Consider the following 18,014-nt stretch of genomic DNA (forward strand, 5'->3'; position numbering starts at 1 on the left):
CTCAAAATGAATGAAAACATGTAAAACACATGGTAGATGATGCTTGCTGAATATGATAACAAATCGTTCAACGGCGTTGACATAAGAACACTGCACAGGATCTACTCTACTGAGTGGTTCTTCAGTGCAGTAACCTTTGTTCGCCACATGATGGAGGCATTTGCCTACAAATCTATCAAATCTAACATTTACAGTTTCTCATGCTGCTCTAATTGGGATTGCTGTATTCACTTGAAACTTGATATGTGAGACCTCAAACCCGCCCGGAACATGTCTGTAAAGCAGTAATGCCAAAGTCAAATACACGGGGGGCCAAAATAAAAACAACAAGTGGAGGGTTAAATTTTTATTAAAACTTGCAATTACTGCACATATTGAACCAATACCAATACCAATACCATAGCCTATATTGCACTTAATCATAAAATTAAATTAAATTAAATTAAATTAAATTAAATTAAATTAAATTAAATTAAATAGGAAAAAGAGGAAGTCTGCCATTTTAAACAGGAAGTGCCCTCTAACTTAACACATGGACGCTGAAAATAGTCCAAGCTGAAAATAACTACTACCGCAAGCAATGAATGAACGGAAGATGAGCTAGAGGACTCGCACGGCGAGGTGGGCGCAGGGAGACCCGCGAGCCGTCAAGCTCGAACCCGTTGATTACCGCTTGCGGTACTAGTTATTCTTATTATTCCCCCAAATGAATCGCCTTTTTGAGGCCTTTCCCATACCCCAAAACTCACAGATTTTTGTGACCGCATCAATCCTGGTGTAAATTTACGTCTGAAAAAGGTTCGGGGAATGTGCGTCGAAAATTGAATGTGGGAGGGGCCAATAAGTGCGGCGCCACCTGTCCAAATTCACCATGACCAACACAAATATCGCACATGCACAAAATTCGGTACACATGTGTAGTGGGTCAGGATGAAGAAAAAATTACATTATGACCATGATCCAAACCCAACAGGAAATCCGCCATCTTGGGTTGATTGGCCATTTTTTGGCGATTTTTGCGAATTCGCAGCAATGGTATTTGAACTAACTCCTCCTAGAGTTTTCGTGCGATCCTTCAAACTTGGTGAGGTCCCTGGGGACCAGTTGAGGAGCTCACCGTATCAAAAGTTTTTTCAAATGTCACATGGCGCGCGAGATAGGGGGCGGCAAAGTTCGTGATGATTCTGATGTTTCGCATCAGAAAAACAAAACTCTTATAACTTTGCGATGGAAGGTCCGATCCGAACCAAACTTGCTATGATTGATGATGGGCCATGGCTGAAGACGTCTATGAAAAAACGGTGAAGTTTGAAAACAGCACCTCCTTGTGGTGAAAGAAAATACACCAAAAAAAAGTTTTTTTACGATTTCGGAAATAACTTTTACACAGATAATCGTACCGCACTCAAAATTGGTGACAACAGTCAAAACACATGGTAGATGATGTGTGATCAATATGATCTATTAAATCGCTTAACGGTGTTGCCATGGCAATCCACTCCAAAGTCGGATTTTGGACAAAATCAAATCCGTTAACTTTCAAATCCTGATCTTGAAACTAAACTTCTTGCTAGGATTGATGGATAGTCCCGCCCTAAAGACGCCTTATAAGGAAAAATATTCAATTTCTCAAAACAGCTTCTGGTGACAAAGCAGACAGTATGACAGCTTGTATTTCAATTATCTCCTCCTAGAGCTTGTGCTATCACCTTCAAACTTGGTGAGATCAATGTGGACGAAGTTGAGCATCAAAAGTTATCAAAAGTTTTTAAAATAATAGCGGCGCATCAGATAGGGGGCTCAAAGTTGGAGATAATAATAATTTTTCACAACAGACAATGAAACTCTTATAACTTTGCGATGGAAGGTCTGTTCCCAACCAAACTTGCTATAGTTGATGATGGTTAGCTCCTCCTGAAGACGACTGTAATGCTGAAACGGTACATTTTGAAAACAGCGCCTCCTGGTGGTGGTAGAAAATTCTAAAAAATCAAACTGTTACAACTTTGCCAATCCTGGTCCGATCTGAACCAAACTTGCAAGGATTGATGACAGTCCGGCCCTGAACACGTCTATATGAAAATATTAATTTTCAAATACAGCGCCCCCTGGTGACAGCAGACAGAATTACATTTATAGTTTTTGATGCTGCTCCAACAGGGATTGTTGTATCCACTTGAAACTTAGTATGTGGGACCCCAGACCCTTCCTCAACATGTCCGTAAAAGGTCACCTCCCTACAGGAAGTGGAAGGCCCAAAACAGGAAGTAAAGTCTTACATTGTCCGATTGACACGAAACTGGATATGTGAGTTACGGGACCTTCCCTGAACATGTTTCCGGAGACGAACAGGAAGTCGGCCATTTTAAACAGGAAGTGCCCTCTAACTTTGCCGTACATTGTCCGATTTGCACAAAACCTTATATGGGACACCAGGGACCTGTCCTGAGCATGTCCGTAAAAGGTCACCTCCCTACAGGAAGTGTAACACCCGAAACAGGAAGTAAAGTCTTACATTGTCCGATTGACACAAAACTAGATATGTGAGTTACGGGACCTTCCCTGAACATGTTTCCAGAGACGAACAGGAAGTTGGCCATTTTAAACAGGAAGTGCCCTATAACTTTGACATACGTTGCCGATCCCCCCCGAAATTTGGATCGACATGTGCGGGGACGCCGCTGAAAATAACTAGTACTGAAAATAACTAGTACCGCGCGCGGTGAATGAACGGGTGAGAGCGCGAGGCGCGCGGGGAGCCGTGGCACACGGCGACTCGCGCGGGTCGGCTCGAACCCGTTCAGAACCGCGCGCGGTACTAGTTATTATTATTCTTATTATTCCCCCAAATGAATCGCATTTTTGAGGCCTTTCCCATACCCCAAAACTCACAGATTTTTGTGACCGCATCAATCGTGGTGTAAATTTACGTCTGAAAAAGGTTCGGGGAATGTGCGTTGAAAATTGAATGTGGGAGGGGCCAATAAGTGCGGCGCCACCTGTCCAAATTCACCATGACCAACACAAATATCGCACATGCACGAAATTCGGTACACATGTGTAGTGGGTCAGGATGAAGAAAAAATTACATTATGACCATGATCCAAACCCAACAGGAAGTCCGCCATCTTGGGTTGATTGGCGATTTTTTGGCGATTTTGGCTAATTCGCAGCAATGGTATTTGAACTAACTCCTCCTAGAGTTTTCGTGCGATCACCTTCAAACTTGGTGAGGTCCCTCTGGACCAGTTGAGGAGCTTACGGTAGCAAAAGTTTTTTCAAATGTCGCATGGCGCGCAAGATAGGGGGCGGCAAAGTTCGTGATGATTCTGATGTTTCGCATCAGAAAAACAAAACTCTTATAACTTTGCGATGGAAGGTCCGATCCAAACCAAACTTGCTATGATTGATGATGGGCCATGGCTGAAGACGTCTATGAAAAAACGGTGAAGTTTGAAAACAGCGCCTCCTTGTGGTGAAAGAAAATACACAAAAAAAAAGTTTTTTTACGATTTCGGAAATAACTTTTACACAGATAATCGTACCGCACTCAAAATTGGTGACAACAGTCAAAACACATGGTAGATGATGCGTGATCAATATGACGACAAATCGTTTAACGGTGTTGCCATGGCAACGACGCAAAGTCGGATTTTTGGGACAAAAAATCAAACTGCTACAACTTCGCAAATCCTGGTCCGATCTGAACCAAACTTGCTAGGATTGATGATAGTCCGGCCCTAAAGACGTCTATATGAAAATATTCAATTTCGAAAACAGCGCCCCCTGGTGACAGCAGACAGTATGACAGCTTGTATTTCAATTATCTCCTCCTAGAGCTTTTGTGCGATCACCTTCAAACTTGGTGAGATCATTGTGGACGAGTTGAGCATCAAAAGTTATCAAAAGCTTTTTAAAATATTTTATGGCGTACGAGATAGGGGGCGCCAAAGTTGGAGATAATAATAATTTTTCACAGCAGACAATGAAACTCTTATAACTTTGCGATGGAAGGTCTGATCCCAACCAAACTTGCTATAGTTGATGATGGTTAGTTCCTGAAGACGACTGTGTTGCTGAAACGGTACATTTTGAAAACAGCGCCTCCTGGTGGTGGTAGAAAATTCTAAAAAAACAAACTGTTACAACTTTGCCAATCCTGGTCCGATCTGAACCAAACTTGCAAGGATTGATGACAGTCCGGCCCTGAACACGTCTATATGAAAATATTAATTTTCAAATACAGCGCCCCCTGGTGACAGCAGACAGAATTACATTTATAGTTTTTGATGCTGCTCCAACAGGGATTGTTGTATCCACTTGAAACTTAGTATGTGGGACCCCAGACCCTTCCTCAACATTTCCTCAAAAGGTCACCTCCCTACAGGAAGTGGAACGCCCGAAACAGGAAGTAAAGTCTTACATTGTCCGATTGACACGAAACTAGATATGTGAGTTACGGGACCTTCCCTGAACATGTTTATGGAGACGCCGTTGACCGAACAGGAAGTCGGCCATTTTAAACAGGAAGTGCCCTCTAACTTTGCAGTACATTGTCCGATCTGCACAAAACCTTATATGTGACACCAGCAACCTGTCCTGAGCATGTCTGTAAAAGGTCACCTCCCTACAGGAAGTGGAACGCCCGAAACAGGAAGTGAAGTCTTGCATTGTCCGATTGACACAAAACTAGATATGTGAGTTACGGGACCTTCCCTGAACATGTTTCCAGAGACGAACAGGAAGTTGGCCATTTTAAACAGGAAGTGCCCGCTAACTTTGCCGTACGTTGTCCAATTTGCATGAAACCTTATATGTCACACCAGGGACCTGTCCTGAGCATGTCTGCAAAAGATGACCTCCCAACAGGAAGTGGAATGCCCGAAACAGGAAGTCAACTCTAAGATTGTCCGATCTGCACAAAACTTGATATGTAAGACAAGGGAACTTCCCTGAACACGTTTACGGACGCGCATTTGACCGAACAGGAAGTCGGCCATTTTAAACAGGAAGTGCCCTAAAAAACTTCTATTAGGTCAACTCATGTCGGGTTTAACGTAAGTGAACGAAACTTGGTACACACGTTCATTAGGTGGGGACGGTCAAAAAAGTCGATGACGACTTTCCCGTGAAACCTACAGGAAATCCGCCATCTTGGGTTGATTGGCGATTTTTCGGCGATTTTGGCGAATTCGCAGCAATGGTATTTGAACTAACTCCTTCTAGAGTTTTCGTGCGATCACCTTCAAACTTGGTGAGGTCCCTGTGGACCAGTTGAGGAGCTCACGGTATCAAAAGTTTTTTCAAATGTCGCACGGTGCACGAGATAGGGGGCGGCAAAGTTCGTGATGATTCTGATGTTTCGCATCAGAAAAACAAAACTCTTATAACTTTGCGATGGAAAGTCCGATCCGAACCAAACTTGCTATGATTGATGATGGGCCATGGCTGAAGACGTCTATGAAAAAACGGTGAAGTTTGAAAACAGCGCCTCCTTGTGGTGAAAGAAAATACACAAAAAAAAAGTTTTTTCACGATTTCGGGAATAACTTTTACACAGATAATCGTACCGCACTCAAAATTTGTGACAACAGTCAAAACACATGGTAGATGATGCGTGATCAATATGACGACAAATCGTTTAACGGTGTTGCCATGGCAACGCCGCAAAGTCGGATTTTTTGGACAAAAAATCAAACTGCTACAACTTCGCGAATCCTGGTCCGATCTGAACCAAACTTGCTAGGATTGATGACAGTCTGGCCCTAAAGACGTCTATATGAAAATATTCAATTTTGAAAACAGCGCCCCCTGGTGACAGCAGACAATATGACAGCTTGTATTTCAATTATCTCCTCCTAGAGCTTTTGTACGATCACCTTCAAACTTGGTGAGATCCATGTGGACGAATTGAGCATCAAAAGTTATCAAAAGCTTTTTAAAATATTGTATGGTGTACGAGATAGGGGGCGCCAAAATTGGAGATAATAATAATTTTTCACAACAGACAATGAAACTCTTATAACTTTGCGATGGAAGGTCTGATCCCAACCAAACTTGCTATAGTTGATGATGGTTAGTTGCTGAAGACGACTGTGTTGCTGAAACGGTACATTTTGAAAACAGCGCCTCCTGGTGGTGGTAGAAAATTCTAAAAAAACAAACTGTTACAACTTTGCCAATCCTGGTCCGATCTGAACCAAAGTTGCTGGGATTGATGATAGTCCGGCCCTGAACACGTCTATATGAAAATTTTAATTTTCAAATACAGCGCCCCCTGGTGACAGCAGACAGAATTACATTTATAGTTTTTGATGCTGCTCCAACAGGGATTGTTGTATCCACTTGAAACTTAGTATGTGGGACCCCAGACCCTTCCTCAACATGTCTGTAAAAGGTCACCTCCCTACAGGAAGTGGAACGCCCGAAACAGGAAGTAAAGTCTTACATTGTCCGATTGACACAAAACTAGATATGTGAGTTACGGGACCTTCCCTGAACATGTTTCCGGAGACGAACAGGAAGTCGGCCATTTTAAACAGGAAGTGCCCTCTAACTTTGCAGTACATTGTCCGATCTGCACAAAACCTTATATGTGACACCAGGGACCTGTCCTGAGCATGTCTGTAAAAGGTCACCTCCCTACAGGAAGTGGAATGCCCGAAACAGGAAGTAAACTCTAAGATTGTCCGATCTGCACAAAACTTGATATGTAAGACAAGGGAACTTCCCTGAACACGTTTACGGACGCGCATTTGACCGAACAGGAAGTCGGCCATTTTAAACAGGAAGTGCCCTATAACTTTGCCATACGTTGCCGATCCCCCCCGAAATTTGGATCGACATGTGCGGGGACGCCGCTGAAAATAACTAGTACTGAAAATAACTAGTACTGAAAATAACTAGTACCGCGCACGGTGAATGAACGGGTGAGAGCGCTCGAACCCGTTCAGAACCGTGCGCGGTACTAGTTATTTTTCTTATTATTCCCCCAAATTAATTGCCTTTTTGAGGGCTTTCCCATACCCCAAAACTCACAGATTTTTGTGACCACATCAATCCTGGTGTAAATTTACGTCCGAAAGTCGTTCGGCAAAAATGCGTGGAAAATTGGAAGTGGGAGGGGCTAAAACGTCACACTAAAAACTTCTATTAGGTCAACTCATGTCGGGTGTAACGTACATGAACGAAACTTGGCACACACGTTCATTAGGTAGGGACAGTCAAAAAAGTTGATGACAACTTTCCCGTGAATCCTACAGGAAATCTGCCATCTTGGGTTGATCGGCCATTTTTGGGCGATTTTGGCGAATTCGCACCAATGGTATTTGAACTAACTCCTCCTAGAGTTTTCATGCGATCACCTTCAAACTTGTTGAGGTCCATGTGGACCAGTTGAGGAGCTTAAGGTATCAAAAGTTTTTTCAAATGTCGCACGGCGCACAAGATAGCAAAGTTCGTGATGATTCTGATGTTTCACATCAGAGAAACAAAACTCTTATAACTTTGCGATGGAAGGTCCGATCCGAACCAAACTTGCTATGATTGATGACGGGCCATGGCTGAAGACGTCTATGTAAAAACGGTGAAGTTTGAAAACAGTGCCTCCTTGTGGTGAAAGAAAATACACCAAAAAAAACCTTTTTATGATTTCGGGAATTACTTTTACACATCGTACCGCACTCAAAATTGGTGACAACAGTCAAAACACATGGTAGATGATGCGTGAAGAATATGACGACAAGTCGTTTAACGGTGTTGCGACTTTGCAGCAAAAAATCAAACTGCTACAACTTCGCGAATCCTGGTCCGATCTGAACCAAACTAGCTAGGATTGATGATAGTCCGGCCCTAAAGACGTCCATATGAAAATATTCAATTTCGAGAACAGCGCCCCCTGGTGACAACAGACAATATGACAGCCAGTATTTCAATTAACTCCTCCTAGAGCTTTAGTGCGATCACCTTCAAACTTGGTGTGATGACTGTGAAATTCTTTGAACACGTTTACGGACACGCATTTGACCAAACAGGAAGTTGGCCATTTTAAACAGGAAGTGCCCTATAACGTTGCCATACGTTGCCCGATCCACCTTGAAATTTGGAACGACATGCGCGGGGACGCCGCTGAAATTTTTTTTGTCTGTATCACACTTATACTGTATGTCTCCCATCTGGAAACAAAGGACGACACCGTCTATGTTTTAACCATAGTCATACATTTATGTATGATATATTTTTTCTCTTGTTGTGTAGACTGTTATAGCGTTGTATGTGTTTTGCAGCTCTGCCTCCTCACCTGGGTGTTTGTTTGAGGAGGTGGAGAAGACTTGAATGGACCTGAGACCTTGGTGGTTGGAGGACAGAGAGTGGCTGTGACTGCTCCCCCTGGTGGAATGATGGTGCAGAGGGAAGGCGAGAGACTTGCTCTGACCGTCAGAGTTGCATGAGATGGCAGAGGAGTAGTAGACCACAGCATCAGTATTTAGACCTACGTCCTGAAGGGCAGAGGTGAAAGGTCAGGGTGAACTATACAAGGGTTAGGATTAGCAATGTCACTAACAAGCATAATCTTCTACCGTTGCTATTTTCTACAACCTACACATTTTTGTTCAAACACGTGTATTTGTGGTTAAGCTTTCATGGTTAGCTTTCGTTGTTCTCCGGTCAGAAAGTGAATGGTTGCGACAACTGTCAAGCGATTGAAAACTAGCACAAAAAAAACACCCGCTACACGAATAACTGTGACTTCAATAAGACCAGCTGACACACAGCATGTTTAATTTGTAAACAAACAAAGTCTACTCACTGGTCCAAGAGTAACAGGGCCAGATCGCCATCATCATATGCACCGATCCCGTGAAAAAGCTGAGCACCGGCCGGGGGATAGCCATCAAAAAAAATTTAATAAAAACAAACTAAATAAATAAATAAAACTGCATCTTTAAAATGAACTGCACCTATCTGAAATCGCCGACGACTTCAATAGGCGCACAGCCGCCAGAAAAAACACGTTCCTCCTTCGGCGGTAGACAGCCGCCAGTGGTGTGACTGACTCAAATATTTTTTGTTCTTTCTGTAAAAGTAGGCCTGTCACGGGGCCACCTGCTTAGGGACTGTTTTTGTTTATTTTTCCTGTGTTGATCTACCTTCACTAACTCTCCTGTCATTGCAGATCTTGAGTCTCCCCGCCCACTTCCACACCTGGCCCTCATTATCCTTATCAGCCTCCCATTTGGTCTCCCTTACAAATACAACCCATTCTCATTCACCCCCTGTCAGATCGTCATGCCATACGTCCTGCTCTCATCCTGCCAGTTTTGCTCTGCCTAAGAGCTTTTGCCTGCTACTGCCAGAGGTTTTTCTGGACCTCTCTCCCTCAGTTAGTTTACTTCCTTTGTTTGCTACTTAAGTTTTTGTACTTTAAATAAAAACCCTTTTTTGGACACTTTGAATCGTGCTCTTGGGTCCAGTGTTTTTTCCAGACATTACAGTATGATCTCACCAAGAAATAGACCCAGCCGATTCAGACCCAGTACCTCATTCAGTGTTCCCTCCTCTTTGAGCTCCAGCCCTCCTCCTATCCGTCGGAGAGATCTCGAGTGGCATTCATAATCTCCCAGCTCTCGGGTCGTGCCAGAGATTGGGGAACCGCGGAATGGGAAAGGCAGTCAGCTGTTTGCTCCTCCGTTCAGCTTTTCTCTGCTGAACTGAAAAAAGTTTCTGATCACGCCACAGGAAGAGAAGCGGCTACATGTATTTCGTCTGCGCTCAACCTGGTTGGAAAAGGAGTGTTGCAGACTTTTCCATTGAGTTTCGCACCATAGCTGCTGAAAGTAAGTGGAACTCTCCTTCACTTTTTGATGCTTTTTATCATGGCCTCTCCGATGAACTGGCCACTCAAGACCCTCCTGGGGGTTTGGATGCCCTGATCGCTCTCGCTATTCGAGTGGATGGGTGCCTCAGAGAGCGAAGAAAGGGGAGAGCCCGCTCAGCTACTCCCCAAGGTCCCCCACATCTGCCTGTCGTGGAACCTGCCGCAGCCCCGCCCTTCACTTCCAGCACCTCATCTGACTCTATGGAACCAATGCAGTTGGGGCAGACTTTGCTCTCCCTGGAGGAACGTCACTTTGTGGCTTCTTGCCCAGCAAAAGAACAGGCTCACCAGTAATTCCAGGGGTGCTGGTGAGCCGAACTTCCAACCAGAGAATGCCCTCTCGTCCCCTGCACCATGGACAATTCACCGTGGCTGGTCAAACCTTGGTGGTCGTAGTCTTCATTGATTCCTGAGCCGATGCCAATTTCATGGACAAAACCTTGGCTGACCAGCTGGGGATTGGCCGGGAGCCCCTACTCAGACCTGTCCCAGCCAGCGCTCTCGATGGCCGCCTGCTCTGCTCTGTCACACACCGCACCACCCCTGTTCACCTGGAATTGTCAGGTAACTACCAAGAAACTCTCTCTTTTCACCTAATTAACGCACCCAGCATACCTGTGATTTTGGGTTATACATGGCTTAAACTCCACAATCATCACATAGACTGGTCCTCCAGAGTCATTTCGCAATGGAGCTCTCATTGCCATGCCGTTTGTCTCAGATCTGCCTTGCCTGTAACTGAGTGTAACCCCCGTTTCTGAGCTCCCAGACCTGTCAGGAGTGCCTTGGGAGTCCATGGACCTTAAGGAGGCGTTTAATAAGGCTCAGGCCACTTCCTTACCCCTGCATCGCCCCTATGTGCCATAGACCTCTTGCCTGGCACGTCTCCCCCTAGGGGTCGCATTTTCTCTTTGTCCGCTCCAGAAACCCAAACCACGGAGAAGTACATCAATAACTTGTTGGCAGCAGGCCTGATCAGATCAGAGGGGCGGTAACGTATTGTGTCACTTCCTGTGCTTCCACTGGTGTTCCGCTGTGTGTCTCCTGCGCTCTCTGGAGTTTTATATCTACTGGAACTATCGTTTCACTGAACAAACACTCGTTTTATTACTAATACTAGTACTAAGACTAATACTTTCACCCGCTACGTTTTCGTAAACTCTATCGTTTACGTAGATCACATACGGTGTTTCTTTCTAGCTAACTTTGCTAGCGTAAAGTTAGCTTAGCAGCGATGGCTTCTCTCTCTCCCTCTCCTTCTCCTGCTCTGTCCTGTGTTGTGTGCCACATGTTTAGTTACTCCTCTGCCTCCTTTAGTGATAAAAGTACTTGTAAAAAATGTAGCTTGCTGGCTAGGGTGGAGGCGAGGCTTAGTGAAGTAGAAACCCGGCTCCGCACCATAGAAGCTAAATCAGTTAGCCAGTCCCCTCTAGTCGGTGCGGACCACATAGCATTAGCTCCCCCAGCAGCTCCCGTGCAGCCGGGAGACAAACAGGGCAGTTGGGTGACTGTCCGCAGTAAGAGGCGTAGTGTTAAGCCTAAGAGTCCTGTCCACCACCAACCTGTTCACACCTCAAACAAGTTTTCCCCTCTCAGCACCACACAGACTGAGAAACCAACTCTGGTAATTGGTGACTCCATCCTGAGGAACGTGAAAATAGCGACGCCAGCGACCACAGTCAGGTGTTTTCCCGGGGCCAGAGCGGGCGACATAGAGTCTTATCTGAAACTGCTGGCTACAGATAATCGTAAATTCAGTAAAGTTATTATTCACGTCGGCAGTAATGACACCCGATTACGCCAATCGGAGGTCACTAAAGTTAATGTTAAATCTGTGTGTAGGTATGCACAATCTATGTCTGACAACGTAATCTTCTCTGGTCCTTTGCCCAATGTAACCAGCGATGACATGTATAGCCGCATGTCGTCATTCAATCGCTGGCTGTCGAGGTGGTGTCCAGAAAACAACATTGGGTTTTTAGATAACTGGCAAAACTTCTGGGGGAAACCTGGTCTCATGAGGAGAGACGGCGTCCATCCCACTTTGGATGGAGCAGCTCTCTTATCTAGCAGCTTAGGGCATTTTATTAGAAACCCATGACAATCCAGAGTTGAGACCAGGACACAGAGTTGCAGTGTTTCATGCTTCTCTGTGCTTCTTTTCGAGCAGTCACCTATTAAAAACCCCATAGAGACTGTGTCTGTCCCTCGACCTACTAAAGTAAAAACTAAAGTAAATAAAGTAAATAAACCAATAACAAACAGAAGAGGAGTTAGACATTCTAACTTAATAAAGATTAATACCAACAATAAAATAGAGTCAAATAATACCACTTTCAAATGTGGACTATTAAATATAAGGTCTCTCTCCTCAAAATCTGTTTTAATAAATGATCTTATCTCCGACAATTGTATTGATTTATTCTGTGTAACTGAAACTTGGTTACATGAAGACGATTACGTCAGTCTAAATGAATCAACTCCACCCACTCATGCTAATACCCATATTCCTAGAAGCTCAGGCCGAGGAGGAGGAGTAGCAGCCATTTTTAATACTAGATTATTAATCAATCCCAAGCCCAAACCAGGATATTCATCGTTCGAAAGCCTTATTCTTAATCTATCTTATCCTAGTTGTAAATCACAGAAACCAATTATAATAGTCACAGTTTATCGTCCACCTGCACCTTATTCAGAGTTTCTATCAGAGTTCTCTGAGTTCTTATCTGAGTTGGTGCTTAAAACAGATCAAATCATAATTGTAGGGGATTTCAACATCCATGTAGATGTTGACCGTGATAGTCTTAGCTGCGCATTTAACTCGCTGTTGGAATCAATAGGTTTTATTCAACACGTTAATAAACCAACTCATTGCCTTAATCACACCCTCGACCTTGTTTTAACTTATGGTATTGATATTGATAATTTAAACATAGTTCCTCAAAACCCTCTCCTTACTGATCATTATTTACTCACATTTAACTGTTCAGTAATGAACTACAATAACATAAATAAGAAATACAGCTACAGCCGGTGCCTGTCTGATAATAATATTAATACATTCAAAGAGACAGTGCAACCTTTATTTAACTCGGTGCCATATGTCAGTACATCTGAAGGTACCTTTTGTGATTTTACTCCCGCCCTCATAGATAACCTTGTTGATAGTACAGCAGCCTCACTGCGTACTACATTAGATTGTGTTGCCCCTCTGAAAAAGAAAGTGGTGAATCAGATGAGACGAGCACCATGGTTTAACTCCAATACTCGTGCTCTTAAACAGACGTTACGTAGATTAGAAAGAAAATGGCGTTCCAGTAACCTAGAGGAACTTCATATAGCCTGGAAAGATGGTTTTGTAGCTTACAAAAAAGCCCTACACAAAGCTAGAGTTGCCTATTATTCTTCTCTAATTGAAGAAAATAAGAATAATCATAGATTTCTTTTCAGCACTGTAGCCAGGCTGACACAGAGCCACAGCTCCACTGAACCATCTATTCCTTTAACACTGAGCAGTGATGACTTTATGAACTTTTTTGTGAATAAAATAACATCAATTAGAGAAAAAATTGATCATCTCCTCCCTCATATTGGGACTGACTCATCTTCTAGTACAAGAGCTTTAGAAGCACCAGGTGCACAGTTAGACAGTTTCTCCCCTATAGATCTCCCTGAGTTAACATCATTAGTTTCATCATCTAAGCCATCAACCTGTCAGTTAGATCCTATCCCCACCAAACTGTTTAAAGATGTGTTTCCTTTAATTAACAACTCTATATTAACTCAAATTAATCTATCCTTATTAACTGGATATGTGCCCCAAACGTTTAAAGTAGCAGTTATTAAACCCCTTCTAAAAAAAGCGACCCTTGACCCAGATATTTTAGCTAATTACCGACCGATATCTAATCTTCCCTTTGTCTCTAAAATCTTAGAAAAGGCTGTTGCCAATCAATTATGTGAATATCTGCGCATTAATGGCCTGTTTGAAGATTTTCAGTCAGGTTTTAGATTAAACCATAGCACAGAAACAGCACTAGTTAAAGTTAGTAATGATCTTCTCTTGGCGTCAGATAATGGTCTAGTTTCTTTACTTGTCCTGTTAGATCTTAGTGCTGCATTTGACACCATTGATCATGATATTCTACTGCAGAGATTGGAGCAGACTCTTGGTATCACAGGTGCTGCCCTCTGCTGGTTTAAATCATACTTATCTGATAGATTCCAGTTTGTTCACGTTAATGATAAAGCCTCATTACAAACACAAGTTAATTGTGGAGTTCCACAAGGCTCAGTGCTTGGGCCTATACTTTTTACCTTATATATGCTTCCTCTAGGGAACATTATTAGAAAGCATAACATACACTTTCATTGTTATGCAGATGACACACAGCTATATCTATCGATGAGGCCGGATGAAATAAATCATGTTGTTCAACTCCAGGAATGTCTCAGAGACATTAAGTCCTGGATGACCTGTAACTTTCTACTTTTAAACTCAGATAAAACTGAGGTCATTATACTCGGCCCTAAACACCTCAGAGAAAAACTTTCTGCCCACATTGTCACTTTAGATGACATCACCCTGGCTTCCAGTTCCACTGTGAGGAACCTTGGAGTTACTTTTGACCAGGAAATGTCATTTGATTCACACATAAAACTAATTTCCAGAACAGCCTTCTTCCACCTGCGGAACATTATGAAAATTAGAAACATTCTGTCTTTACAGGATGCTGAAAAACTAGTTCATGCTTTTGTTACATCTAGATTAGATTACTGTAACTCCTTATTAGCAGGATGTTCTAACAAGTCTGTTAGAATCCTTCAGTTAATTCAAAATGCTGCAGCACGAGTTCTGACAGGAACTAGAAAGAGAGACCATATAACTCCAGTGTTAGCTTCTCTACACTGGCTCCCCATACAGTTTAGAATTCAATTTAAAATCCTCCTCCTCACGTACAAAGCACTTAATGGTCAGGCCCCTTCATACCTGAAAGACCTAGTCTTACCCTATCATCCTAATAGACCACTTAGGTCACAAAATACAGGTTTACTTGTGGTTCCCAGAGTCTGTAAGAGTAGAATGGGAGGCAGAGCCTTTAGCTACCAGGCTCCTCTCCTGTGGAACCAGCTTCCAATGATAGTTCGGGAGGCGGACACTCTCTCTGTATTTAAAGTTAAACTTAAAACTTTCCTTTTTGATAAAGCTTATAGTTAGAGCTGGTTCAGGGAAACCTAAACCATCTCTTAGTTATGCTGCTATAGAACTAAACTGCTGGGGGATTTTCCGGTGGTACACGCACATTCACTCTCTCACACTCAGCATTTGATTATGACTTTTTATATGTCATTAACCTTGTCTCTTTCTCTCCCTAGTTTGTGTCCTTCCTTCCTTCCCTCTCTCTCTCTCTCTCTCCGTATTCTCATCATGCAGGTTGAAGGATCAAGATCCAGTTTCCGAGGCTACGCTCATCGTCACCATTATTATTATTTTGTAAATTAAAAAGTCGATATCAGTAACTGTATAAACTTGTAACCTGATACAGTTGTTGTGTATCTGCTGCTGGTCTCCCTCTCTCTCTTCTGTCTCTCCCTCTTGTCCTTTCTCTCCCCCCATTTTCTGTCCCCCACCTCTCCACTATCCCCCATTTTTCCTTTCACCCCAACCGGTCGAGGCAGATGACCGCACATCTCTGAGCCTGGTTCTGTCAGAGATTTCTTCCTGTTAAGAAGGAGTTTTTTCTCTCCACTGATGCCTAGTGCTTGCTCATTGTGTGAACTGTTGGGGTTCTCTGCTCTCCTTGATGTTGTCTATGTACAGTGCCTTGAGATAATGTATGTTATGATTTGGCGCTATACAAATAAAATTGAATTGAATTGAATTGAATTGAATCTGCCCTTCTTCGTCTCCTGCTTGGGCCGGATTCTTCTTTGTAGAGAAAAAGGACAAGTCGCTGTGCCCCTGCATTGATTATCGAGGTCTGAACGACATAACCGTGAAGAACAGGTATCCTCTCCCACTCATCTCCTCTGCTTTTGAACTGTGTCGACCTTAGGAATGCATACCATCTGGTGCACATTCGAGAGGGGGATGAGTGGAAAACTGCCTTCAACACTCCTCTGGGTCATTATGAGTATCTTGTCATGCCTTTTGGACTCACTAATGCCCCTGCAGTTTTCCAGGGCCTAGTGAATGATGTGCTCAGGGACCTGCTCAATTCCTGTGTTTTCGTTATATTGGATGATATTCTAATTTTTTCAAAGTCCAAATAGGAGCATGTTCAGCATGTGTGGTGTGTTTTCCAGAGGCTCCTGGGGAACAGACTATATGTGAAGGCCGAGAAATGTGTGTTTCATGTCTCTGAAGTGTCTTTTCTGGGCTTCATCGTCAAGGAGGGGAGCATCCAGATGGACCCCAGCAAAGTCAGTGCTGTCTTGGATTGGCCTCCTCCACCTCCCGCAAGGAACTGCAATGATTCTTGGGCTTCGCCAATTTCTATCGGTGGTTCATCAGGAACTACAGTGCCGTGACGGGGCCCCTCACGGCTCTCACGTCAGTCAACTGCCCCTTTGTGTGGTCCCCTGAGGCAGAGAGATTGTTTGGTGAGCTAAAACATTTATTTACATCTGCTCCGATACTCACCTTCCCTGATCCCTCACTTCAGTTTGTGTTGGAAGTGGATGCTTCCGATTCTGGAGCAGGGGCTGTCCTCTCTCAGTGGTCCACCAAGGACCAGAAACCTCACCCCTGTGCCTTTTCTTTCCCACAAGTTATCTCCCACTGAGAGGAATTATGACATAGGGAACCGTGAACTGCTTGCCGTTCAGATGGCTTTGGAGGAATGGAGGCATTGGCTGGAAGGGGCGGAGCTGCAATTTGTGGTATGGACCGACCACAAGAATTTGGAATAAATCCGTTCTGCTAAAAGACTGAGCTCTCATCAGGCCAGGTGGGCCTTGTTCTTCAACCGGTTCAACTTTGTCCTCTCCTATCGCCCGGGGTCCAAAAACACCAAACCAGATGCCCCGATCGAACCAGAGGGGATTCTCCCTTCTGCCTGCGTGGTGGGCGCCATCACCTGGCCTTTGGAGAACAAGGTCAAACAGGCAGGTTCTCAGTTCCCTGCTCCTAGCAAGTGCCCCAATAACTGTCTCTATGTTCCAGACGACCATCGCTCCCAGGTTCTTCAGTGGGGGCATTCCTCACCCCTAGCCTGCCACACGCACCCTGGCGCTCCTCAAACAGCGGTTCTGGTGGGCGGCCATGGAGAGGGATACCCGAGAGTTTATCGCTGCCTGTCAGGTCTGCTCCCAGAACAAGAGTCTCCGCCAAGCTCCAGCTGGTCTGCTTCACCCTCTACCAGTCCCTAAGCGACGTTGGTCCCACATCTCCTTGGACTTCGTCACTGGACTTCCTCCCTCAGACGGTAACACAGTAATACTCACAATAGTTGACCGTTTCTCAAAAACTGCTCACTTCATACCATTACCCAAGTTACCCTCTGCTAAACAGACTGCTGAACTCATGCTACAACATGTATTTCGTCTGCACGGCCTCCCCAGATATGTTGTTTCTGACCGGGGGCCCCAGTTCGTGAGTTTTGAGTCTCCTTGGTGCCTCCATCATGATGGCTTCCACCCACGGCCAAACTGAGCGGATGAATCAGGAGATGGAGACAGCTCTGCCTGTGCCTCTCGTCCAACAACCCTTCTTCTTGGTCCAAACAGCTGCTGTGGGTGGAATATGCCCACAACACCTTCCCAAGCTCCACCCCCCCTCCAGTGCTCTCAGGGTTATCAACCGCCACTGTGCCCTGCACAGGAGCAGGAGGCCCGGGTTCCATCAGTCCAGGCCTCATTCGCGGATGCCACCGCACTTGACTTCAAGCCGGCTCCACTCTGTTTTGCACATCGGGCCAGTATCAGAGAGATGCCAATCGACGTCGCGCTCCTGCTCCTCACTACACCCCCAGTCATTACATTACATTACATTACGTGTCACTTAGCAGACGCTTTTATCCAAAGCAACTTACAATGGAATTGAGTACAATCAGCGAGGGGTGGAATCGAACTTGTGACCATTGCGACCATGATGTTTTTTCGCACATAGGGTACCGGTCTTAACCACTGAGCCACT

General features: G+C 44.3%; 1 protein-coding gene across 3 annotated transcripts in view; it reads right to left on the minus strand.

The window, feature by feature from the left end:
- Window positions 1-206: 206 nt before the first annotated feature.
- LOC122787039 (E3 ubiquitin-protein ligase RNF31-like) overlaps window positions 207-18,014 on the minus strand; it is a 29,352-nt gene continuing 11,544 nt past the window's right edge. For 2 of the 3 annotated variants that reach the window (XM_044053587.1, XM_044053596.1), the window contains 2 exons: window positions 8,300-8,498; window positions 207-274 (listed from right to left, as the gene is read on the minus strand). In XM_044053587.1, the coding sequence (XP_043909522.1) occupies window positions 228-274; window positions 8,300-8,498 (246 nt within the window). In that variant the 3' untranslated portion in view covers window positions 207-227. Of the gene's footprint in view, window positions 275-8,299; window positions 8,499-8,809; window positions 8,869-18,014 lie in introns of those variants that run through there. The other variant, XM_044053604.1, reaches the window with a different exon arrangement.

The sequence above is a fragment of the Solea senegalensis genome, linkage group LG2 (genome assembly GCF_019176455.1).
Source record: "Solea senegalensis isolate Sse05_10M linkage group LG2, IFAPA_SoseM_1, whole genome shotgun sequence".
NCBI lineage: Eukaryota > Metazoa > Chordata > Actinopteri > Pleuronectiformes > Soleidae > Solea > Solea senegalensis.